This window comes from Sorex fumeus, unplaced genomic scaffold (assembly GCF_029834395.1).
Source record: "Sorex fumeus unplaced genomic scaffold, SorFum_2.1 ptg000044l, whole genome shotgun sequence".
Classification (NCBI taxonomy): domain Eukaryota; kingdom Metazoa; phylum Chordata; class Mammalia; order Eulipotyphla; family Soricidae; genus Sorex; species Sorex fumeus.
The window spans coordinates 31,972,593-31,998,377 of NW_026606101.1; the positions used below are offsets into that span (position 1 = coordinate 31,972,593).

General features: G+C 39.3%; 3 protein-coding genes across 6 annotated transcripts in view; 2 read left to right on the plus strand and 1 right to left on the minus strand.

Annotated features, from left to right (window-relative positions):
- The window catches only part of ESF1 (ESF1 nucleolar pre-rRNA processing protein homolog), a 77,518-nt gene extending 61,204 nt beyond the window's left edge, over positions 1–16,314 (minus strand). Inside the window, exons 1-7 of the mRNA XM_056121286.1 lie at positions 16,260–16,314; positions 14,269–14,937; positions 11,041–11,408; positions 9,726–9,839; positions 6,549–6,649; positions 5,277–5,429; positions 5–119 (exon numbers count right to left, since the gene is read on the minus strand). Coding sequence (XP_055977261.1) covers positions 5–119; positions 5,277–5,429; positions 6,549–6,649; positions 9,726–9,839; positions 11,041–11,408; positions 14,269–14,896 — 1,479 coding nt within the window. The 5' untranslated portion in view covers positions 14,897–14,937; positions 16,260–16,314. The remainder of the gene's footprint in view (positions 1–4; positions 120–5,276; positions 5,430–6,548; positions 6,650–9,725; positions 9,840–11,040; positions 11,409–14,268; positions 14,938–16,259) is intronic.
- On the plus strand, positions 10,269–10,683 carry LOC130030235 (60S ribosomal protein L32-like). The gene has a single exon (XM_056121466.1). It carries the CDS (start codon positions 10,282–10,284, stop codon positions 10,681–10,683), a length of 402 nt encoding a protein of 133 aa, XP_055977441.1. The 5' UTR covers positions 10,269–10,281.
- Positions 16,315–16,455: 141 nt separating the features above from the next.
- NDUFAF5 (NADH:ubiquinone oxidoreductase complex assembly factor 5) overlaps positions 16,456–25,785 on the plus strand; it is a 42,759-nt gene continuing 33,429 nt past the window's right edge. For 2 of the 4 annotated variants that reach the window (XM_056121625.1, XM_056121626.1), the window contains exons 1-3: positions 16,456–16,687; positions 19,801–19,841; positions 24,164–24,227. In XM_056121625.1, the coding sequence (XP_055977600.1) occupies positions 16,475–16,687; positions 19,801–19,841; positions 24,164–24,227 (318 nt within the window). In that variant the 5' untranslated portion in view covers positions 16,456–16,474. Of the gene's footprint in view, positions 16,688–19,800; positions 19,842–24,163; positions 24,241–25,785 lie in introns of those variants that run through there. The other 2 variants (XM_056121628.1, XM_056121627.1) reach the window with 2 other exon arrangements.

Sequence of the window (25,785 nt, forward strand, 5' to 3'; positions counted from 1 at the left end):
ATACCGTTGATGTTCCCATTGCAGCAGATGTGAAATATTTTGGTTTATATGCTGTTAAATCCACCTCTGAGGCTATGTCCTTGGGCTCATCATCAAAAGTAATATCATCTGGTATAAACCTAAGCAACAAAGAAAAAAATAAATTTATTTAAACACATGCTTTAGTGATAAACAACCAGGATTTAGATTCTCTTCCAATTAGTTATAGTTTATACACATATACCATATAAAATTTTCTACAAAACACATGTAGATGAGTCAAACAATGTTAGAAATAACCTTGGCACAAAATTTCTGAAATTCATAAGTTATAAATCTTTAATCCCAGTAAATCTGAATAAAATTTGACATACAAAAACCCTGCCTCCAAGAGAAAAATAAAAGAAACTCTGCCTTCGAAGTTAGTTAATATGAGTCAGGTACAGACACACATGGGTCCCTCATGTTTCTGTAAAAAACCTAAATTCCTGACAGCATAGACTTTCTATGTGAATCCTGAAGATCCAATACTGTCAAATGGGCCAGTGCCCTGAAATTAAGGTATAAAATACAAAAGGTTATCATTAAAAATAAGGAAGAGCATAAGGGATGGCTAAGTGGCTAACAACGCCCACCTTGCAACTGTGAGGCTATGGGTCCAATCACTTGTGCTGTGAGTGTGGGTCCCCTGGTGCCAAAGCAGAGTGTGCAATGTCTGGCATAAAGTCAAGTTATGCAAGTACCACAACTATAGTGTATGCATGCCCCACTACCTTGCCAGCAAGATGTGGGAACATCAGGGCCAGGAGTGATGTTGGAGGCACTACAAGAGCCAGAATGTGATCAAGCATCTTAACGTAAATGTGCACCACCACCCCACTGCAAACACAGTGGCAACTTGACACTACCGTTTTAACAATAGTAACAAAAAAAGGCAGCAAGGGGGGAAAACTAAAGCTAAAAAGGAGGAAAAACTTTAAGGTTGAATCTTCCAAGAATAAAAATTAACATAAAAAAAGAGAGGGAACTATATCAGAATTTGCTACTTATAGATGGTTTTCACACAAGCAAAAAATACATGCTATATATCCCACCAAAAGCGATTTTGAGATGGTACAGTGGTTAAGGTGACTGCCTTGCACGCACCTGGCCCCAATTCAATCCTGGAAGCACAAGTTCTGCAAGCATCACTGAGTATAACCCTAGAGGCCTCCAAGCACTGCCAGGATAGATGTGGTAACCCCTGGCACCACTCAGCAAAGCAGCACCACTTTCTCTGATTCCCCTTCACATCAAACTGTCCAAAGCCCCCTGACCATCTCTTAGGAATTTCCCAGTCTCACAACCAAGAAAAGACTTTGAACGATCTTATACTTACCTATACAAACAATCAATGTTCATAATTATATAATTAAAAGGTTCATTATGTAAGCATAATTATAATCTCTACCAACTAGTTCTGTTTACTTAGTAAAAAGAAATATTTGAAAACATTTTTATGTGTTACTAATAATACATAGGCTGGAGTGATAGCACAGCGGGTAGAGTGTTTGCCTTGTATGCAGCCAACCCGGGTTCGATTCCTCTGCTCCTCTCGGAAAGCCTGGCAAGCTACCAAGAGTATCTTTGCCCACATGGCAAAGCCTGGCAAGCTCCCCGTGAGGTATTGGATATGTCAAAACCAGTAACAAGTCTCACAATTTGTTGTGAGATGTTAACTAGTGCCCGCTTGAGTAAATCAATGAACAACGGGAGGACAGTGCTACAGTGCTATTAATATACATGCTTTTATATTTTGGGCATAACAGAAGGGTTCCCTAGATAACTGGATATCAGCAGAAAATTCAATTATGTTGATATATAAATAATTAAAAAAGGGGAATACAAACATCTTATTTTCTAGAGTTACCATAACTTATTTCAATACTACATGAAAACAACCTCAAAAGAAAGAAAAAACACTTCTGTAATGAATGTTAAGATGAATTTATGTAACTCAAAGACAATCTATCTAATAAATATTTCTTAACTACTTTTTAAACATTCAGGATGAGTACCTCCTATTTTAAATTATTAACAGAAAAGAGAATGCCTTATCTGTTAAATCTTACCCCAACTTATCAGTTCAGTTTTCCCCTAAAATTTAGAATACCTCTGAAGAAGGAAAGTTAAAATAATTAGGATTTCCTGAAATATTTGTTTGACAGTATAGAATCTAACAAACTTCAATTTAAAAAAGTAATTTCTGGAAAGTCACATTGTCCTCTCCAGGAAGAGAGCATAACCATGCTGGGCCCCACACCAAGGCCCTCCTACACTGCTTGTGGAATGCAGACTGGTTCAGCCTTTCTGGAAAATCGTATGGACACTTCTCAAAAAATTAGAAATTGAGGCTCCCATTTGAGCCAGCAATACCAATCCTGGGAATATATCCCAGAGATGCGAAAGAGTATAGTCGAAATGACATCTGCACTTGTTTGTTCATTGCAGCACTTTTTACAATAAACAGAATCTGGAAAAAACCTGAGTGCCCGAGAACAGATGACTGGTTAAAGAAACATTGGTACATCTACACAATGGACTACTATGCAGCTGTTAGAAAAGATGAAGTCATGAAATTTACATACAAGTGGTTCTACATGGAAAGTATCAAGCGAAGTGAAATGAGCCAGAAAGAGAGGGACAGACATAGACAGAATGCATTCATCTGTGAAATATAAAGTAACAAAATAGGAGACTAACAGCCAACAATAGCTGAAATAAGTACCAGGAGGTTTGCTCCATGGCTTGGAGGCCAGTCACACATGCTGGGGGGAATAGGCAGCTCAGATAGAGAAGGCAACACCAAGTAAAGGGTATTGGGAGGATCCGCTTAGGATGGGAGATACATGCCGAAAGTAGACTGTAGACACAACATGATTGCCACTCAATAACTCTATTACAAACCACAACACCCAAAAGGAGAGAGAGAACAAAAGGGAATGCCCTGCCACAGAGGCAAGGAGGGGGTTAGGGATGGGTGGGAGGGATATTGGGTTCATTTGTGGTGGAGAATGGGCACTGATGGAGGGATGGGTACTCGATCACTGTTAACTGAAACCCACGCACAAAAATTTGCAAGTCTACTACTGCACCTCACAGTGTTTCACTATTAAAAATTAAAAAAAAAAAAGTGAGAGCCCTCTCCACCTCAAGGGACCGGGTCCCGTAGCCGAAAACCTCTAATACTCATCCGCAGCCATGCTCACAGCCCTACTCTCTATAAGCTTGGGCTAAACCTCATCCAGAAGTGAATGTATTTCTGGACCACGTGGCTGCATTTGTGGCCACACAAGTCATACCTCACACCACCCATACTCCCAGCATACCGCATCACATTTGATGGGGTTTATAGTAGGAGACAACCAATCTTAGAGGAAAATATTTTTCAACAACATGTTAGTGATCTCTTATAGAAGGGCTTAATGGCCCCTATGTAAAATACAACAATCTTCACACTTTCCTTTTTTGTAGCATTTTCAGCAGTTTCTCATAACAAACAATACAAAATAAATTTCAGCTCTGTTTTGGGGCAGGGGTAGGGTTCAAGATGGAAACATCTGAAATACGAAGGTAAGAAGGTGTAATGGTGGTGTAACTAGTGTTAGAATGTTGAATGTAACCAAGTACTGTGAACTACTTTATCACTGTATCACTGTCAACCCGTTGCTCATTGATTTACTCGAGTGGGTGCCAGTAATGTCTCCATTCGACCCTGTCATGTGCTAGTGTAGCCCGATGGCATATTGGGGGCTCTTTCAGGGTCAGGGGAAAGAGGACCATTATTGTTACTGTTTTTGGCATATCGAGTACGCCACAGGTAAACTTGCCAGAACTACTTTATAAAAAAAAAAAGTGATTTCTGGAACTGAGAGATAGTACGCCAGGTACCCCCTGAATGTGATCTTGGAGACACTCAAGTGTCCCCAGGATGGCTTGGTAATTTCAGCATGACAGGGTATGAGCCATAGGGCATCATTGGGCCCTTGCATTGAGCTAGGTTAAAAACTGGTCAAACAGACCAAGAATTATTAGAGACGGCCCCATCAAAGAAAAACAAAAGTAATTTTTATGAAACATTTCCCAGTAGAATAGTTTACTAGATTCAAAAGGAATAGGGTAATTGACAAACTAGTTCAGCTGGTTAGATTCCCATTTCCATAAAGATGGTGATATTCACCATGGCTTGATATTCACAATGATCTAAAGTTTTCAAGTTTGGGGACAATGAAGCCTGAGTATATGATAATAATATTGTCCAAGTTTGAAGACAATGCGAGAAACAATATTCATTTACTATGCAGCATATTGAGCAGCACTGTCCAGTAGAATGGCCTACGATTACTACAATGTTCTGTATCTACTTCAAAATCCACTGTCCTCCCATTGTTCATCGATTTGCTCGAGCGGGTACCAGTAATGTTTCACAACAAATTGTAAGACTTGTTACTGTTTTTAGCATATCGAATACATCAAGGGTAGTTTGCCAGGCTTTGCCTTGTGGGCGAGATACTCTCGGTAGCTTGTTGGGCTCTCCAAGAGGGGTGGAGGAATCGAACCTGGGTCAGCCGTGTGCAAAGCAAATGCCCTATCAGCTGTGCTATCGCTCCAGCCCCTGCTTCAAAATATGGTTATAAAATATTTTAGTGTGATTAAGGAAATAAAATAATTTTTTTTGCAGTGCTGGGGATGGATCCCAAGGTTTCACAAGTGAACCGTGCACTCTAACACTCAGATACATACCAGATCAGGAATGTTAATTTTTTTTAATTAAGTAAAACTGTTTGGATTTTTTTTTTTTTTTTTTTTTTTGCTTTTTGGGTCACACCCGGCGATGCACAGGGGTTACTCCTGGCTCTGCACTCAGGAATTACTCCTGGCGGCGCTCAGGGAACCATATGGGATGCTGGGAATCGAACTCAGGTGGGCCGCGTGCATGGCAAAGCCCTATCCGCTGTTCTATTGCTCCAGCCCCAAAACTGTTATGTTTTTAGGGCAACACTCGATAGTGCTCAGGGCTTACTTCTGGCTTTCTGATTCCAGGAACCATATGCAGTGCTGGGCATCAATTAAACCTGTGCTGCAGCATGTAAGGCAAGGTCTTTGTATCTTTGCCTCTCCTAGTTTTCTTAAGACAAAGTTCATCCCAAAGCAATTAAAAAAAAATCCTCATACAGGGAGAACTACCAGTTCTAGTACGTTTCTACCTATAATCACACTGCTATGAGATTAAATTGGTAAGACACACACTGGATTACCTTAAGTCTATGAATGAACAGCTACTTTCAAATTCCAGGCCGTCACAATCCTCATAAATTTTACTAGCTGTTTCAGGAGAATCACAGTCCACCACTGCATAATAATACTTCAGTCGTTTGAATTGATAATCTCTCAATTTTTCTCTCGAGGTCCTGGAGGGGGGGAATGGAAATTAAGCTTAGTCATAGAGTAACATAAATACTACCTCCCTTCAAAAAAAGAAAGTATTTTTTCAAGAAAAATACATTAACAGGTAGCCTTCATTCCAACCTACCTTTTCTTCATGACTTTCAACTTATTTCATTTTGATAAGAAAAGGCTTTCAAGTATCTTAAAGGATATTAGGATATTTAGGTATTTAAAAGGATAAAGGATATTAGGTATTAGAAAGAGAACAAGAATTACATATACTAAGTTATAACCTTAACTTATAATTACCTTGCTTGTTTTGTTTTTAGATAAAGGCTTTTCAAGTTAAGAATACTTGACTGGATCACTGTATTATAAAATGAGCTAAGAAAAGCATAACTCTTATTTGAAAAATAATTCGTCTCATTCCAAATACATATATTATGCAAACTAAATAGATTTTAGTTTAATCTCACTTAACTACATTATTTTCTTGGAGGGTCTTCATCTTTTCTTTTCTGCCTTTAATTTAACCATTTTAATTACGTGCACATATAGCTCCATCTAGTGGGCTTAAAACCGCCTTCCATTTTTTTCCTATACTACCTTAAGATGATGGGGCTGGAGAGATAGCACAGCGGGTAGGGCATTTGCCTTTCCTGACCCGGCTGACCTGGGTTCGATTCCTCCGCCCCTCTTGGTAAGCCCGGCAAGCTACCGAGAGCATCTCGCCCGGACGGCAAAGCCTGCCAAGTTACCTGTGACGTATTTGATATGCCAAAAACAATAACAAGTCTCACAATTGAGACGTTAGTGGTGCCCACTCGAGCAAATCGATGAACAACTGGAGTACAGTGACAGTGCTACAGTGCTACCTTAAGATGATAGATGTTTTTCAGTTTTTAATGCAACTGAGAAATCGGTTTAATATTAAGATTTCTTTAATGGCATTAATTATTTTTATGCACTTATATAATACAAAATGCTTGTATGAAAATGGTGTATCAAGCTAACAAGATTATCTTCTTCCTTGCAAACTGTTTTCACCATTGTATAAGTGCAAATACTAGCACTATTAAAGTGAATAGAATAGAATAGAATTCTAATTCTAATTAGTTATATTTTCCAAAGTGACTTAATACCAGTCTTTTTCAGAAGCATCTTCAGGTATACTTAATAACTCCACTGGTCCTTGAACTTGTTCTTCCTTCATCCTCTCCTTTCCAAACTCTGAGGGATAAATCTAGATAGAAAATGAGATCAGTATAATTTTTACATTTTTTTCTTATAATATCCAGACCAATCAAGACATCTACAACAGAATGACTCACTTTCAAACCCGTGATAAATGGCTAAATTATCATGAGGAACTATCTTTAGAATAGGAATTAGAGGAGACTACAGTGATAGCACAGAAGGTAGGGAGGGCACTTGCCTTCATGTGGAGTACCTCAGTTCAATCCGCGACACCCCATCCCTGAGCACAGAGCCAGGAATAAGCCCTGAGAAATGCTGGGTGTGACCACCCCCCTGCCCCCTCCCAAATAAAAAAACAAAGACCAAGTCATTAGGACTGGAGAGTAATAAGTGGGAGCATAAAAACAAAAATAGATTATATAATCCACATATCAACTGGGACAAGATCACTATGGGATCCAAAAGAAATTCAGAAAAGCAAAACAGATCCTAATTTCAAGGGAGTTAATGTGAACATAAACATGAAAAATTAAGGCATCAAAAGGTCCAATAATTTGTCTAGCATATTTTTTTAGCATATTTTTTGAGAAATTCTTTACAAATAAAAAATTGATGGCAGTTTTATCATGTAGATTTTACAAAGCTTTGGCATGCAAGGAAAATTATTTACCCTCATCATTTGGTATTTTTAAATCTTGGTTGCTTTTGAGAGTCCAGAAATTTAAATGTACTAATTTTCATTGTTTTTATACTTATTGGGCTTATTTTTTTGTCAATGCTTTTTGGGGTTATCTTTTAAATGCAATTCAACTACTAAGGGACTTGAATTTTCCTAGTTTGAGTTGTATATTACAGATTTTAACGTGAATTCTTAAAACATGTGTGGCTACACCTTTTAATTCTTTGTGTGCTTTTTCTCTTTCTGTCTAAAAATTTCTTACTAGTCATTTCCTGAAACACAGACCAACAAACATAATCTTATTTCTGTTTGTTTCAGGGATTTCATTTACAACTTTTTCTTTTATTGCAGTTACTTTGGCCTATCACGAGGTGAAGGGCTAGGTTTTATATACAGCATTGTGCCCATTTGTCCTAATACCCGGATTTAAGAAGTTTACTTTTATCTATATTACATAAACTCTTCTTATTCTACTTCATCAATTTGGTCTCATTCTTACTCAGAACTGTCATGTCTCACAGTGGTATAAAAATGTATAGACAGCCCAGAGGAGTAGCAGTGGCTTAGCATAGCAGCCTTGAAAGTGTCAAATCTCCAGTGTTGTTGCCGCATGTGTCAATCACGATCCTACCAGCTGTCCTGTTTGAGCCTGGCAGGTCTGCTCTCTGCAATCTCTGATGCCACAATTTCTGCCACACCACAAAGGGGCATGAGTCCCTGTTACAAGTGCAGCCAAAAAAGGCGTACAAGTGCAATGGTCTGAATGTGCAGCCCCTAGTTAGTAAAACATGAGCTCCAATGAGCATATCAACTGTAACTTGCCTGTCCCAAAAAAAGGTCTGATTTTCAGCAAGCCTTGTGCAAGTTCCACAACTGTAAGTGAAAATTTTGGAGCTCGTGGTTGCTGAGTGTGTAAGCACCACACCTGATGTGTGGTTTCTACAAGCACCAGTTAGAAATGTGGGAGCACCACAGCCAGTATATGTGACCACTAGTCATCTAAAACACCTTTTTAAATAGTTAAAAAAGTTTAGAAACTTTCATTGGTAGGGTCAATCCTTTTATACTGGTATGATTTCTTAAACGTTTCTTGAACTGTTTTCAGGGTTTTATTCTTGGTTCTGGGCTTGGGTACCACTTGTGGCATTGCTTGGGGGATTCTATGGGGTGCCAGGAATCAAATCTAGGTCAGCTGTGTGCAAGGCAAGTGCCTTACTCACTGTACTCTGTCTGGCCCTAGGTATTTTTTTCCTACTATAAAGTTTATTAAGATGTTTTATTGGCCGTCTCCCAAAGGCACCATGGCCACCCTCAGACCCCTTATGAAACCCAAGATCGTTTCACTTATTTATTCTTTCAGGTGGTTACTGATATCTCTGAACTAAAATTTTTATTTAAAAAATTAGAACTAAAAAATTAAAATTAAAACTAGAGTCAAAATATTTAGAAATGGAGAGGTTGGGGTACACCTGTCAGTGTTCAGGACTTATTCCTAGCTCTACATTCAGGGATCATTCCTGTTGGTGCTGGGGGAAACATATGGGATGCTAGGGAGTCAAACATGATGGGCCATGTGCATGGCAAGCGTCCTACCTGCTGTGCTATCACGCTGGTCTAAAATATTAAAAGATTTTAAAATAATTTAGAGTATTATATGAAATGCTAAGCCTACGTTGTTTTTCATTTATTTATTTATTTATTTTGCTTTTTGGGTCACACCCGGCAATGCACAGGGGTTACTCCTGGCTCTGTGCTCAGAAATTACCCCTAGCGGTGTTCAGGGGACCATATGGGATGCTGGGAATCGAACCCGGGTCAGCCGCGTGCAAGGCAAACACCCTACCCACTGTGCTATTGCTCCAGCCCCACGCTGTTTTTCATTTAAACAACCACGCTACGAAGTACTATTGTTACGTCCCCTTCTCATGTGAGAAAATATATTGGAGAGAGTCAAATTATAGTGTCCAAGGTCACATAGTTTGTACTAGAATCAAATTTTTGACACTGCTCTGTCATACTGCAAAGTCTAGGTTCTTACTCTCCTAAATCTCTAGAAATAGAATATGTAAAAATTTGTTAAGTTTTTCAAATGTTATTTCATTTAAGATATGCTTGCTTAAGGTTAAAACGACAAATTTTTAAGTTTGAACTACATACAAGAACAGAACTTATTAATGATGGTAACGAATAATTAAAAAAAATTTATCTTATATCCTGTCAGATTACTAAGATTATATAACAACAGCTTTGTATTTTAATTTCAAAAATACATTCATATATCCTATCAGTAACAGTAACTTTTACTTTTATGTGTGTTTTATTCATTTCATTACAAACTGTACCGAACAATTTCCAGGCTATTTTTCTTAAAACTATGATTTAGGTGAAAAAAAGGGATTTAACTTAAAATGTTCATTAATTTCAAAATGAAATAAATTCTCACCTTTACAGAAAATATGACTCCACCTTTAGGCTTAAATGAATTGAACAGAGCAAGCAAGTCTTTGGCCTTTAATCTATCCCAGTCCATGTTGCAAACTGCTAACCGACGTGTAATCTAAGAAATGAGAAGAATTAAATAACATATATAGTCCCTTCAAAATAAAGATACTAAAAGTGCAGTATTTTCTTTCTGCCAAATTCTGAGATCAATATAAAATTTATTTAAGTGGTTTTAACACACAAAAGAGAACTTCAATGACTCAAATAATAGTAAAACTGACAATAGGTAGTAGCAATTGTTTCTTAGTTCCTCATATTTTGGGGGAATTAAAGGTACCAGGTCACATGCAGCTGTTTTCAGGGGTTTATTCTTGGTTCTGGGCTTGGGTACCACTTGTGGCATTGCTTGGGGGATTCTATGGGGTGCCAGGAATCAAATCTAGGTCAGCTGTGTGCAAGGCAAGTGCCTTACTCACTGTACTCTGTCTGGCCCTAGGTATTTTTTTCCTACTATAAAGTTCATTAAGATGTTTTATTGGCCGTCTCCCGAAGGCACCATGGCCACCCTCAGACCCCTTATGAAACCCAAGATCGTTAAAAAGAGGACCAAGAAATCCATCAGACAACAGCCTGACCGCTATGTCAAGATTAAGCAGAACAGGCGCAAGCCCAGAGGCATTGACAACAGGATGCGCTGCAGATTCAAGAGCCAGATCCTGATGCCCAACATTGGTTGTAGGAGCAACAAGAAGACGAAGCACATGCTGCCCAGTGGCTTCTTCCTGCTCCACAAAGTCAAGGAACTTGAGGTGCTGCTGATGTGCAACAAATCTTACTGTGCTGAGATTACTCACAATGTATCTTCCAAGAATTGCAAAGCAATTGTGGAAAGAGTGGCCCTGCTGGCCATGAGAGTCGCCAACCCCAATGCCAGGCTGTGCAGCAAAGAGAACTATTAGGCAGGCGTTGGGCACCTCGCATTGTGTTAATAAAGTGTGTAAAAGAAAAAAAAAGATGTTTTATTATCCATGCATGAGTAGAAAAATTGAGTGTTATCTGGTAGCATTTCTAACATGTGTGCAGTGGGAAGAGAAAAATCCACCAGCTAAAATAAGTACTCTTTAAACATTCCAAGACTGAAATACTAAGAATTTGTCTCAGAATTTTCTGCCTTGGCAGACATCTGATTTATATAGCCCATATTAGTATCAGTATGATCTAATCAGAATCAAGATTGAGCTATTTACCAATAAGAATTTTCCCATTTAGGAATAACAGTTCTAATTATAAAACAAAATCTATTAAAATAAAATCACCTCATCTGCCCGAGGAGCATCTTTATCTAATTCTCTCCAAGCATGCTCAAAAGCCGATTCCCCTGGAAGCAAATCTTCTAGATCATCTTCATCTTCTGAACTAGTTTCTATATTTCCTTTACCCCTTGCAAGATCAGGACCACTCTCACTTTCATCATCATCCTCACTATCATTGTCTTCATCTTCTTCATCATTAACTTCATCATCAGTTGACCTTCCATCACTGCTCATAACTTCATGTTCAGATTTTTCATCACCGTCTATTTCACTAGCACTTTCTGAATCTTCCTCCAGGTCATCTTTGTCAAACATTTCACCATCCACCAAGTCTTCAGAACTACTACCGTCTCTCGCCGTTTTGAGTGAAACTATTGAAAAGGATTAAAAAGAGGGAGAAATTAAGAAAATATAAATGCTGAATTAAATATCTTAGTTATTTTGATCTGAAACCAAGCAAACAAATCTTTCAAAAGGTAGTAATCACAACTAGCCGTTGCCTAATCTGAACATACATTTTTAATTACAGCATTAATGATCAGCACTGCAACACCCAACACTTCCTGTGAGCCAGGACACAAAATTTTAATGAACTTAATAAGTAAACTGGGCCCGCTCGAGCAAATCGATGAACAACGGGAGGGCCTAAAAAAAAAATAAGTAAACATGAATTTAAACAAATGCTTTTTACTTGGTCTGGAGCGACAGCACCATGGTAAGACGTTTGTCTTGCAACCGGCCGGCCCGGCTGAGCTGGGTTCGATTCCTCTGCCCCTCTGGGAGAGTCCGGCAAGCTACCGAGAATATCTCGCCCACACAGCAAAGCCTGGCAAGCTACCCATGACATATTCGATATGCCAAACACAGTAACAAGTCTCACAATGGAGACGTTACTGGGCCTGCTCGAGCAAAAAATCGATGAACAACGGGAGGACAGTGCTTCAGTGTTTTTTACTTAAGTTCCAAGCAAACACTCATACTTATATCACCCACCCACATCCTCAGAAACTTTGATCCTTACTACTTATTTTGTATTATGGCTCTGACTAATGTCTTCCATTTCAGTTCTGGCTGGAGCGATAGCACAGCGGTAGGGCGTTCGCCTTACACGCGGCCAACATGGCCGACCCGAGTTCGATTCCTCCGCCCCTCTCGGAGAGCCCGGCAAGCTACCGAGAGTATTGGATATGCCAGACACAGTAACAACAAAGTCTCTAATGGAGACGTTACTGGGCCCGCTCGAGCAAATCGACGATCAACGGGAGGGCCTTTACCTCTACCTTTACTGTACAGAACAGTAGCCAGTAGTCCTATGAGACAACTGGAAAAAAAGTTTTTTTTTTTTTAAATTAACTGAGGTTAGTGTGAAAACATGTTAAATATTTCATGTTTTGATTACATACTGAAATAGTTTACTTTTATCTGGTTAAATAAAATATATTAACAAAACTGATTACACATTTCATTTTACTTTGTAATGTGTGAACTGAAATAAAAAATAAGTCATTCTATTGAACAATACTGTTTCGGACCAGAGCCATTGCAGTTAACAAGCTGTTATTTGCGAAAAAGAATCTGCAAAGGAGCAGAAAGGGCTGACAACAAGGTTAAACTCTTTTCACTAAGGTTGAAGACATAATGCAGAGGTTTAGTTACTAGTTTTTCACAGGGCTGACTCTTAGCACTGTATATGTTCCCCTGAGCATCACCTAGAAAGATCTCTGAGCAAAGAACCAGGAGTAAGCTAGGAGTAATCCTTGAGCACAACCAGGTACATCCCCACCTCAAAACAAAAACAATACGGGGCTGGAGCAATAGCTCAGCGGGTAAGATGTTTGCCTTGCACGCAGCCGACCCAGGTTCAATTCCCAGCATTCCATACGGTCCCCTAAGCACAACCGGGGGTAATTCCTGAGTGCAGAGCCAGAAGTAATCGCTGTGCAGTGCCGGAGTGACACAAAAAGCAAAAAACAAAAACAGAAAACCAACAAAACATTTAAAACTACTTTCTCCAAACAGAATCCTGTGTCTGTTCATCTGCTGTTTCGCTCAAAAAAGCTGATCCCTGAACAAACTGGGAACTCTGTGTTTTTCTAATTTGCACAGATATAATATGAGCAAAAAGCAAAAAACAAAATATTTTTATTGTGAGAAAGCCCTGTACTCGCAGATGAAAACAATTTTTTATTATTATTATTATTATTATTATTATTATTAAATAGCCCTATTAAATGTAAGCCCTTGTCCAGGGTGAGGAGCTCCAGATTCCAGTGTACTTTAGCAGACTATTTTGCATCCCTTGGACCGGCATTGAACAATGCTATTTCGGAATAAATAGCAGTACTCCTGCATTTTTTTTTTTTAATAAAAAAGCTATTTCAGACTGGGGTGATAGTACAGCCAGCAGGGCACTTGCCTTACACATGACCAGCCAGGTTTGATCCCCAGCAGCCCATATGGTCCCCCAACACTGCCAGGAGTAATTCCTGAGTGCAGAACCGGGAGTAACACCTGGGTATAGCCAGGTGCCCCCCCCCCCCATAAGAATTTCACAAAACATCATAAAATGCGACCTATTATTGTCTAGTTTTCGCTCTCAAAGAATCCGGTAGGCTACCAAGAATATCCTGCCCGCACAGCAGACTCTGGCAAGCTGCCCATGGTGTACTCAATACACCAAAACCCAGTAACAAAGATGGGTCTCATTCCCCTGACCCTGAAGAGTCTCCAATGTGGCACTTGCTAAAATTTCAGGGCTAGGACGAATGGAGACTTACTAGTGCCTGCTTGAGTAAATCAATGAACAATGGGATGACAGTGATACAGTGATAATATAAGCCAGCAAATGGCTTGACGTAGGAGACTACATCTAATCACATTCTAGCTGCAACATACAAGTTACTGCAAGTAGTTGAGAGATAGATAAATACCCATCTCTTCATATACTGTGATGAATATATATACGTGTATATATATATATATATATATAAAGACTTTTACCTGGCTAAGCCTTATAACCACCACAAATCAAAATCATTGTTTAGTCTCGACTTAAATTTTTGTCTTTCTAGTCATTATAACAGATTTTTTTTAATGCCAAAGCTTTATGCTTCAAAATAAGCATGTATTATGCCCATTATACTAAGAATAATGTATTTATGATATACTTTTTAAAAGAATCAGCATAAAAAAAACCCATAAAACAAAAAACCCCAATTCTCTCCAACCCACCTGAACACATTTTTCTTCTCATCTCAGAATACTTGACATTGGGAAATTTTACAATTTCAGAGTCTGCTGTCTTTAATTTTCCTTTGGGACCCAAGTCTGCAGTCTGTTGTACTTTTTTTTTTCCTTTTGTACTTGTTTGCGTAAATTCTTCACTATTTTTCTTGGGACTTATTTTTGAACCCACCTTCTGAGATTTGCAAGAGTTCTTAATTTTCTGAACCATGTCAGAGACATCTAGATCACTTTTATTTTCAAAATCCTTTTGACTTGTTTTCTTAGTTTCTTTCTTTTTATCAACAGGATTCTTTGGTTCTATTTTGTTTTTAGTCTGAGGTTTTTTCTTCTTCAATTTCTTTTGGTTCAATTCTTTCTTATCTTCATCTGATAAATCAGAATCAGAATCTGAAAGTTCATAAAAACGTTTCAAGTCCTCTGTGGTGCTGTGGTTGATAGGTCGGCCTCGTTTATCAACAGCATAATTCAACTTGAACTTTTTGTCATGAAACATTGCCCGAAATCTCTTGTCAATTTTAATTTTTCGATCCTTTTCTGGCATTTCCCAAAATCTTGGGTCCTTTGTCACTCGCTTAAACCGCTGGTCACTCATTATTTCTTGCTTGGATGCCATTTTGAAGTGTGACTGGACAGGTGCAAAAAAGAAACCAAATACTGAAATACAAAAAACTAAAAGTTAGAATAATGTAAGGTTAGTAATATAACTATATTCACGGTCACAGTCCTCCCGTTGTTCATCGATTTGCTCGAGCGGGCCCAGTAACGTCTTTATCATGAGACTTGTTGTTACTGTATTTGGCACCCGTGATGTATTCGATAACTATATTATTTAAATTACATATAAATATATAATTTATATATGCTATATAAATTATATAAATATATATAGTTAGTAATATAACTATATTATATATTATAAAGCGCCTTAGGAGAAAAAACTGACAATTTATTTAAAGTTAAATACAAGGGTAACAAGCCCAGTATTATTTCCTAAATCAGTGAGTTCACATGCGGAAAAGTAAAACTATCAGAATAGCCTCATTCAAGTAAAGAAGTTGAACAAAGATATTTAAGGCAAAACAATATCGAACATTCCAGGGCTTAGGAGAGGGGGCAAACGCTTACTAGCACTCTCATAATTCTCATATTTCTGTTTGGATAACTTTCTGTTTCACAAGTTAAATGTACTTAAAAAAAATCTCCAAAGTTTAGACAGTTTCAATTCTTAAGAGTTCTGGAACCATTCCGTTAATTCACATCTCAAGCTACTCTGAAAGCCCGTTCCTAGTATAAGAGGAGAGTCTCCTAACGAAACAGACAAAAATAAATCTCGGCTTTAGTTCGCACCAAGTTCTCTCGAAAGCTGCTGCGTTTTTGTTGTTGCTGTTCTGGGGCCACACCCGGCCGTGCTCAGGACTTACTCCCGGCAGGGTTCTGGGGACCATATGGGATGCCGAGGAAGGAAGTCGGGTCGGCCACAGGCAGGGCGCTCCCCGCTGTACTCTCTCCCCGGTCCTTAAAGCATCTTCATCCTTCTCAAAGCCAGGTCTTGCTCCACTCAGGAATCACGGCAGCAAGAACCCACCCCGGTCCGATCCGGGTGCTGTTTGAAAAGCAAGATGCACTTCCCCCCTCCTCTTAAACGAGAAGACAACTTTTCATTCATCAGAAAAAGGTGTAGGTTCCCAGGGTCTACTTGAGACGCTTCAGGATCAGCCGTCTCGGAAGCGTGACCCCCTCGCCCGACCCCTCGAGGCGACGTCTCCACTTCGTTTAGGCGCCTCAGCGTGCGAGCCCGGCGGCCAGCAGCCTCCCCTCACACTCGGGTGGAGCGAGCGTGGCGCCGGAACTGGGATTTCACCCTGTCCCCCAACCCCCAGCGGACAGTTACGGAGCTGCGGCTCCTCGACAGGAACTCTCAAAAGGATCGGGCAAACCTGAAGCGTGAACTGGGGAAAATAAAGAAAAACGCGCACCCTTCACAAGCTCCCAGGCAGACTCGTACCCAGTCTCCGGCTCTCACGTGGGTCCGGCACCCACAATCCCTCGCGAGACTTCCGGCGTCACGGCGCGCGAGCTGGGACAAACTTCCTCGCCTTTTCCCCTCCGCGAAGTTCCGCTGGCTTGCGGAAGCGGCGTCTGCGCGTGCGCAGTCCGGGCAGCTGGGGCTGGTGGCGTCGTCCCCGGTGAAATGCAGCGCTCCGCGGTGCTCGAGCTCCTGAGGCGCTGGCCGCTGACTGCTGGGGTCCGCGGCAGGACCCTCGGTCTCAGGGAGTTCGCCTCCGGCCCGGGGGGCACGTCGCCCAGAGCCCTCAATATCTTTGACCGGGACTTGAAGAGGAAACAGAAGAACTGGGCTGCTCGGCAGCCCGACGTGATGAAATTCGAGTACCTGAAGGAGGAGGTGAGCCCGCGGGGGTCGGGGCCTGAGGGGGTCCCGCGGAGCTGCGGACCCGCGGGCTCCCGCGCAGCCCGGGTCGCGCGCCCTCGGCCGGCCGCGGGTGACCTTGAGCAGCCGTCCTCCTCCCGGGCCGCCTGAACTGAACGGTAACCCGGGGAGAACCGAACCGGAGCGCGTGCGTGCGGCTCGGGTTCATCGGTCCTGCCCCTCATTCATTCACTCTGCAGGTAGATCTGCTCGGGAGTTGCCAGGTCCGAGCAGAACCGCGTGCGGGGAGAGGGAGAGGGAGGGTCAGGTGAAGTGGGGGGTGGCAGCGATGATCCCCGGCATCTCTCACGGCCCCCTTAGTCCCGCCGGGAGTGATCCCTGGGCACAGAGCCAGGAGTCAGCCCTGAACACCGCTCGCTGCGGTACAAACAAACAAACAAACAAACAAACAAAAAAACCCAAAGTAAATGAATAAATTAAACCAATCCAGTGCTATAAGTACTTTCAATCCATTGCCATAAGTACCTTTTGAGATCCTACGTTAGGTTGAACTTTGCAAGCCCTGGCAGCGGGAGGCAGGTGGGTGAATTCTTCCCGGTCTGAAGGCATGAACTTCGAAGCTGTGAGTTTGTACTTGAAAAGGTTTCTTTCTAGCCTCTCCTCAAAAAGCGCATTGATTGTATTGATTGCCACTTGCCTGGTGCCTTGCCAGTGTGCAGGACTAGAGTATACGAGAGGAAAACATTCTTTTTATAAAAAAAAAAAAAATGTGTTCCTACTAGGAGTGGGTCCCTGGGAATAGTTTATTCTGCCCCCCCCCCCCCACCACCACCAGAAATCATATAAACATACCCTGAATTTTCAAGTTCTAATAGAAACTCTGAAATGTTCATAAGGGAATGAATGGATGAGGAAGAACATTAGGCTCTTTACTCTTTATTCCTGCCTGATGAAGTTAGCCTGAACTCGGAGGCATCTTCTTTCTGACTGGTTTAGGTTGGGGTGGAATTGAGGAAAAAGTGGAGAATGCAGTTAATTCAGATTTAGCTGACTTTTTCTGATTTGCAAGTTGCTCAGTAGAGTTTCTCACTTATTTAGACATTCCACAAAATTTGATAGGAGTCATCAAATAAGATGTCCCTTAAGTGATCCGTAACACATTGGTCTGTGCTAGATCTCATCATGTTGCTCTAATGGTCTATACTAGCTCTAGATAATAATGTGCCTGTTTCCATCATTTTTCATCCTTGCAGTCATGTAGCACATGGAATTTAATGGTACGTATTTTGATCACAAGAGTATTGTTGCCCATTCATTCTTAGCAATTATTCAAGTTTGCAATACAGTCTTGGTAGCCTATGGACTCTCTGTTGTATGCTACCTCTCCAAGACTTGTCTATTTTACAAATAAATTGGCACTTTGTACTTTTGATTCCTTCATCCAGTCTCTGACCCGCAGCTCCATCTCCTCTGTATGAGTTTTGTCTTACTAGTTTTGCATCTTAGATTCCACAACTAAGTGAGATCATTCAGTATTTGTCTTTCTCTGACATTTCACTTACCATAAATATCCTCAGGATCTATGATGTCACAAATGACACGATTTCATTATTTCGTATGGCTTCATAGTATTTCTTTGTGTTTATAAACTGTGTCTTTATCCCTTTATCAGTTTGTTTTTACATATTTTACATCCAGTGCCTTTAAACACTATTTTACTACCTTTTAATGATTAGATTTTTTTTTTTAAAGCTCCTGTTAGCACCTTGAATGTTACTTCCAAAATGGGGAAGAGGATTGTGAACATAGCCTCTTGGTAGAACCTTTTTGTATGTGAGGTCCTGAGTTTGACCCTTAACACTACACAAAAATAGGGGAAGATTTAAGGGAATCAGTGAATAGGAAAAGTTTAGGGAGAAACATTTTTTTATTGGTTTTCTGTTCTAAGGAGGGTGATGACTAAGAGACACTTCAGGGGAACACTATATTAATAAAAAAATATAATGCTCATGCATTTTTTTCATTTTCTTTGTTTCTTTTTTCTTTTCTTTTTTTTTCCCCCTGCCATACTTGGTGTTGCTTAGAGCTTAGTTCTGGCTCTGCACTCAGAAATCACTCCTAGTGGTGCTCAGGGACCATATGGATGCTGGGGATTAAACCAGAGTCGGCCATGTGGAAGGTGGCAACCCTCCCCACTGTACTCTCTCTCCAACCCTCATGCTTTTCTTTTTTTAAGGAAACAACATATTTTAGAAGATGAGGCTTATATTTTATTGAAATTAGTTGCATAGTTGTCTTGTTGCTCTTTTCTGTCAGTTGGAGATTTCATAGTATTTTCATGCTTTTGCTTCCTTAGCTAATAATAGCTTTGAAACCTTTACAGTCAGTGTTGTTTTACATATCAAAAAATAAAGCTCATAATAAAGCTATCTATTCAAAGGAATAGAATAAAAATATCTTTTTGAGTAGTTCAGATTTATTAAGCGATTTTGTTTCAGTAGTCAGGCCCATTGAGTTCATTCCATTAATGATTCATTAAATCAAGGAAATAATTTAAGTGTTAGATTCTGTTATAGATTATCCTAGATCCTATTTCATAATGGGAAAACTGTAGCTTTAAAGAAACAGTGACCAGGACACAAAGACAGCCTACAGGATAGAAAAGGATATTCACCCAATACCCTTTTGAGCCCCTCTCGGAGAGCCCGGTGAGCTACCGAGAATATTTTGCCACATGGCAAAGCCTGGCAAGCTACCCGTGACGTATTCGATATGCCAAACACAGTAACAACAAGTCTCACAGTGGAGACATTACTGGGCCCGCTTGAGCAAATCGATGAACAACGGGAGGACAGTGCTACAGTCTTGAATACAGCAGACAAGGCATTTTCCCAGCCAGGTTCAATCTGTGGCACCACATAGGGTCCCCAGAGCCTTCTCAGGAGTGATCCCTGAGAACCCCTGGGTGTGGTTCCCAAATCCCAAACACAAAAGGAAAAGGGCTAAAGAAAGAAGGAAGTGCTTACCTAAATGTAATCTGTGAATTGTTTAAACTGGAAAAAGAAATTAAACCTACCCACTTTCCTCTTTTTAATCACTCTTTTTTTTTTTTTTTGGTAATACTTCAGGTTGGAAGTCGGATTGCAGATCGTGTGTATGATATAGCCAGGTAAGACATTAACATAGTCATTTTTGAACACACGATCTGATCTCTTGACTGGAGACAGAACGGGATGTCTGAAATGATAAAATTTGGAAGAATATGTTATGATGGAACAAAAGGGAATGCCCTGCCACAGAGGCAGGGGGATATGGGGGGTGGGAGGGATTCTGGGATCCATGGTGGTGGAAAATGGGCACTGGTGGAGGGATGGGTATTTGATTGTATAATTGAAACTCAAGCAAAAAAAGTTTGTAAGTCTACAACTGTACCTCATGGTGTTTCACTGATAAAAATTTAAAAAAAAAAAAAGAACATGCCACAGAAGAATAATTGGGTTTTATGTAGAAAAAAAAATAAAATATTCAGTTAAAAAAAAGAATATGTTATGACGATCAGTAATTTTAATCATTAATCTAAGTCTTCCTTTTATTAATGTCTGAGAGAGCAAATGTTCTTTCCTTCATTTCTCTGAAAAAAAGAATTAAAAGGCTATGGCTGTTACTCAAGTGGTAGAATGTTTTGCTTGTGTAAGCCCTGAGTTTTATTCCTCCAGTGAGTGACTCTGGAGCAGCAAAGAGCGGGAGCCTGCCAGGAGTACTACTTTCCCGCCCTCGAAAAAAAGATGTTCATGGAAGCACAACTCATAACTACCTTTTGAGCCTGAATGACTGGACCACTTGATTTGACAACAACAACAAAAAGACAGTTAAAAGATTTTTTTTTTCCTCCCAGAATTGAAGATGAAGAATTTACTGCATGTGAATTTTCTGTAACTCAGCCTACCTTTAAAAGTCATTTCAGGGGTCTGGAGTGATAGCACAGCGGGTAGGGCGTTTGCCTTGCACGTGGCCGACCCGGGTTTGATTCCCAGCATCCCAGATGGTTCCCCAAGCACCGCGAGGAGTGATTCCTGAGTGCAGAGCCAGGAGTGACCCCTGTGCAATGCCTGTGTGTGACACAAAAAAAGAAAAAAAAGAAAAAAAATCCTTTCAGATTAACAGGATCTTTTGCTAGGTGATAGACTATTCACTTATATGAGACATTAGCTATTAAGTGTCAGTAGGTTATACAGAATCAGACTTGAGAAAAAACACTTCTCTCAAGCAATATTAAGATATTGCTGGATCCTTAATTCCATATTAGACATAATGATAGCTTTAAGATTCAAGTTTCACTCATGTGACAGGAACCACAGTTAAGTATAGTTTACATTTTTTTCAACTTTATGATAATATAAAATAATAGACATTCGATAGAAACTAGAGTAGGATATTCTTTTGTTAATTTTTTTGTTAATTTAAAAATAATCTAATCACTATGAATTACTGTTATTTATGATTGGGTTTCAGGTGTACAGTGTTCATATCCACTTCTCTCCACCAGGGTTCCCAATTTTGCTCTTGCTTTCCACGCTACCTCTGTGATAGACTCTTTCTCCTTTTTTCTTTTCCTTCCAGGCACTATGGTTTATAATATTGTCACTGATAGGGTATCATACATGTCCCTTTACCTCCTTTCATCAACAAGTCCTCGTCCAGAGTTACCACTTCCCTCTGTCATTGCCATACTCGTCCCTTTTCTGACCTATCCCTGCTCCCTCTACAATGGCGAGCGTCCTCTTAAGAACCTGTGTCCTTGCTCTTTGCTTCTGGTGCTTTTGGGCATTATTGATCCCTCTACTTTGTTTTTTTATATCCCGCATATGAGTGAGCTCATTCTGTGTCTGCCCCCCTCCCTCTGACTCATTTCACTTAGCATGATATTCTCCAGATCCATTCATGTATCAGAAGTTGCATGACTTCACTTTTGCTTCACTTTTGCAACTCCCAATCAGCATTTTAAAAATCTTCAACTTTTAAAGGGTAAATTATAGCAGTTATACTTTGGCATAGACTATCTCTCTGATGTTAGCTTTCACTTTTTGTGTTTCTTTGTTTAAAAACTTCATCATTAACTTTGACCATTGTGGAAAGGATATTAGATTTATCTACCAGAAAGAGAATTTAGTTAAAAAGCACAGATCTTTATTATTTTTATCATTGCTGCTTTAAAAGATCTTGGGTGAGTTAAAATTTTTGTTGGGTGAAAATATTCATTATTGCAAATAATGATATAAATATAAATAATAAAAATATCATATGTTTTATTTCCTTATTTTCAAGATTTGAAAAGTAGCTATTTCTCTATAAAGTAATTATTCACTTGTCTGGATTTTAGGCCATTTGCGATTTAATAAATGAAACAGTAAATTGTCCAAATTGGCTTGGGTTTTATAGTCTTTTTGTGTTTTAGTAATGAGCAAAACACAGGCCTATGGAGAGACCTGTGATTCTAGCTAAAAGCATGTCTTAAACTAGTATTTTGGAATTAGATTATTAAAAATACAGCCTAAATGTCATTGCACTAGTTGATGTTCATTATTTAGTGTTTATTGACACTAGATTATTGACACCAATCTTTTGATTTTTAAAATTAACCTCTCAACTAAATGTCTAATGATGTATGAGGCTCACTTTAATACTATTGACACTAGATTATTGACACTAAGATTATCGACACTGATCTTTTGATTATTTTTTGAATTTTAAAATTAATCTCTCAACTAAATATCTAATGATATATGAGGCTCACTTCATACATTTATGATAGATGATGATAATGACTCACCTGGGGCTCCAGTAATAGTACAGCAGGTGGAACATTTTCTTTGCACACTGCCAACCCAAGTTCCATTCCAGGTTCCACATACAATCCCCCAAGCCCAGAGTGATCTCTGAGTGCAGAGCTAGGAGAAAGCCCTGAACATCAAAAATAAATAAATATATAAAGGAATCAACTTATTGAGCTTTGTAAACTGTGCAAGAAATTCTTTATATGCACGACTTTATAAAATTTTCTCATACTAAATTTGAAGGAAATGTGACTTTTTTATTGTGTAGTTGTGGAAAATAAGATTCAGCAGGATGAAATCATTTCTGTCGTCCTCCCCACCCCATGTCAGTTTTAACTCCTGTTTAAAGTATGTAACTTTACCTTGCCATATAGCTTATGTTTACAGTCAACATAGAGGCCTTAGGTAAATAAACACTTCTTACTAGTGGTTCACCAACTGTATACTGGTTTTCTTTCTTTCTGTCTTTCTTTTTTCTTCTTTCTCTTTCTTTCTTTCTTTTTTTCTTTCTTTCTTTCTTTCTTTCTTTCTTTCTTTCTTTCTTTCTTTCTTCCTTTTGTAGGTTTTTACCAGAAGTTGAGAAAGGGCTCCTGATTCTGATAGGAAAAATGTTAGCAAATAAAATTTCAAGTTTTCTTTTCACAATTTGTTTTCTTAAAACATTGACCTATATCTGGATGTGTATGCCAGCTTATTATGACATGTATTTGAAAGAGCCAGCATAGCAAAGAGGGTAATAGTTCTGGTTTAGGATTGATATAATCTTAATTCAAATTCTTATTGCCACTTACTACTTTGAACTTCGTAAAATTTCAGTAAAAATCTGTTACTATGAAGCTGGTGTTAAATTTAATACTCATACTTTATAATATTTTGCATAATATTTCAGTGTGTGATCTAAGTAGTTAATAAAATTCTTGATAAGTATGCTAGATATTTATGCTTTTTCATAGTCATATACATTAACTTCTTTTCATTCTTTATTTGATTTGTTGCCAAATTAAATACACCCAGCAAATTCATATCCATGTCATGGAGCAACGTATGGAAACGAGTTGATATGAGGTTCTGTGAATAGACGAGTCAGACTTTTTGTTATGTTTTCTGGTAGATACAGCTTAAAACAAAAAAACACAATAGAAAAGGCAGATGGTAAAACTTTTGAATGTGTGTTCTTTAATTTTTTTGGTTTGGGGGTTGTACCTGGTGATGCTTACAGGTTATTCCTGGCTCTGCACTTAGGAGTCACTCTTAGCAGTGCTCAGGGGGCAATTATGGGATGCCAGGAAGAGAACTGCGTGCATCGGCCACTTGGCAAAGGAAGTGCACTACCCATGGTACCTCTACGGCCCAAATGTTGTGTTCTTTAGAAATGTATTTAACTTAAATCTCAGTCTGTGTATGCATGAAATTATTATTAACAGAATTGTAAATCGTGATACATCAGTAAAAGTGGGAGTGGACTGAGGTGGAAAGATGGAATCACGGATGGAAACAGCACTTGAGTGGAGGGTGTGATGTATGGAATGTTGGATGGATGAAACTTGTTAATAGTATTGCAAATAACAATATCTCAAAAAAAAGAAAGATTAGTTCTTAATAATTCTTTTGGGACTGTGTTACTATTAAGCATGACATCACTCTCCTTTTTTTTCAGAGACTTCTCCCTAGCTTTGGATATTGGTTCTGGAAGAGGTTACATAGCACAAAATTTGAATAAGGTAGATTTATATCTATATTTGTTTAATTTATTTTGCAAAATAAAGTTGACTGATTTTTACTGAGTATATTTGATACATAACACAAATTTAAGACATTCGATGTTTTAATTTTTCATTTAGCACCTTCTCATATATCATAACAATGGCAAAATTATTGTGTATATTCATTATACTATCCATTAGGTCTTTCCGTTTTATTTACTCATTAAAAGTTTGCACCCTTAGACTTAGCCCCAGTCTTCATCTCCTGTAATATGATTCACTGTTTTTTTAAGTCCACATATAAATGATCATACAATATTTGTCTTTTAAAAATTGGCACATTTTAAGGAAAGACATTCCTGATCAATTCAGTTTGTAGCATATTTATTTATATTTTGATAATGTCAGTACTGCTCGTTGTTTTTATGTGAGGCAGGACCAGTAGCAGTTTTGTGTTTCCTTGTAAGCTTTATTAAAAAAATAGTAAAGCAGTGGTTCTTTTCTACCTTTTTTTTTTTTTTTTTTTGCTTTTGGGATCACACCCGGCAATGCTCAGGGGTTACTCCTGGCTCATGCACTCAGGAATTACTCCTGGCAGTGCTCGGAGGACCATCTGGGATGCCGAGAATCGAACCTGGGTCGGCCATGTTGGCTGCGTGCAAGGCAAACGCCCTACCCGCTGTGCTATCGCTCCAGCTCCGTCTTTTCTACCTTTGAATCCATTTTATACAAGGTCATACTGATAGAGTGCTTTTTTTTTTTTCATATACTCATTCCTAAGTTATCTTTGCTTTACCTTCTGACCCCTGTTAAGTTTCTACTCAACACCCTCATCAAAAATCCCTTCCCTGACTGTTGAGAAACATAGTGTCCTGCTCTTCACTAGCTGGTTGCTTTTGTTTCCAGAGCATTTACTGGTTCCTGATATAGGTTTGTTTATTTGGTGCCTCTCTCCTCCTCTTCTTCCTCTCTCTCCTGCTCAGGGATTACTCCTGGTAGTGCTTAGGAGCCCCACAGGATGCCGGGGATCAAACCTGGGTTAGCTGCTACCACAGCAAGTGCTTTATCCGCTGTACTCTCTAGACCCTGTTCCTGTCTTTTTTTTTATTGGACATGTTCTTTTTTGTTCACCATCAATTTTCCAGTATTGGAACACAGTGAAAAATTACTAAAGGAAGGCTGCCCTGGGTTTGAACCTTTGCACTGCCTAGACCCCAGTAGTGCCTAACCACCGCTGGAATGTGGCTCTGGAGATCCCTGAGCTCCTGCATGAGTCACCTTGGAACCAGTTACTTAGCTTCTTAAGACTATGAGTTTTTGTAGAATCTGTGCAGTAGTACCTGTTCTGAAGGCTTTGAAAAGGATTAAATGGGACAAGTAAGGATAGTCACTGGAAGGTACTGTTATATTTGGACTCCTGAGGCTTTGAAAAGGATTAAGTGGGATAAGTAAGGATAGTCACTGGAAGGTACAGTTCTATTTGGACTCCTCTGGTAGAGTTGACAACCGAAGATACAGGAATAGGTTAAGTTTTCTGGGACAGGAATATAGAAAGGAACCTTCCACACTTGTCCTT

What these genes read in the sequence shown, in the direction of transcription:
- LOC130030235 (XM_056121466.1), top strand. Translation starts at nt 10,282, where the DNA reads ATGGCCACCCTCAGACCCCTTATGAAACCCAAGATCGTTAAAAAGAGG.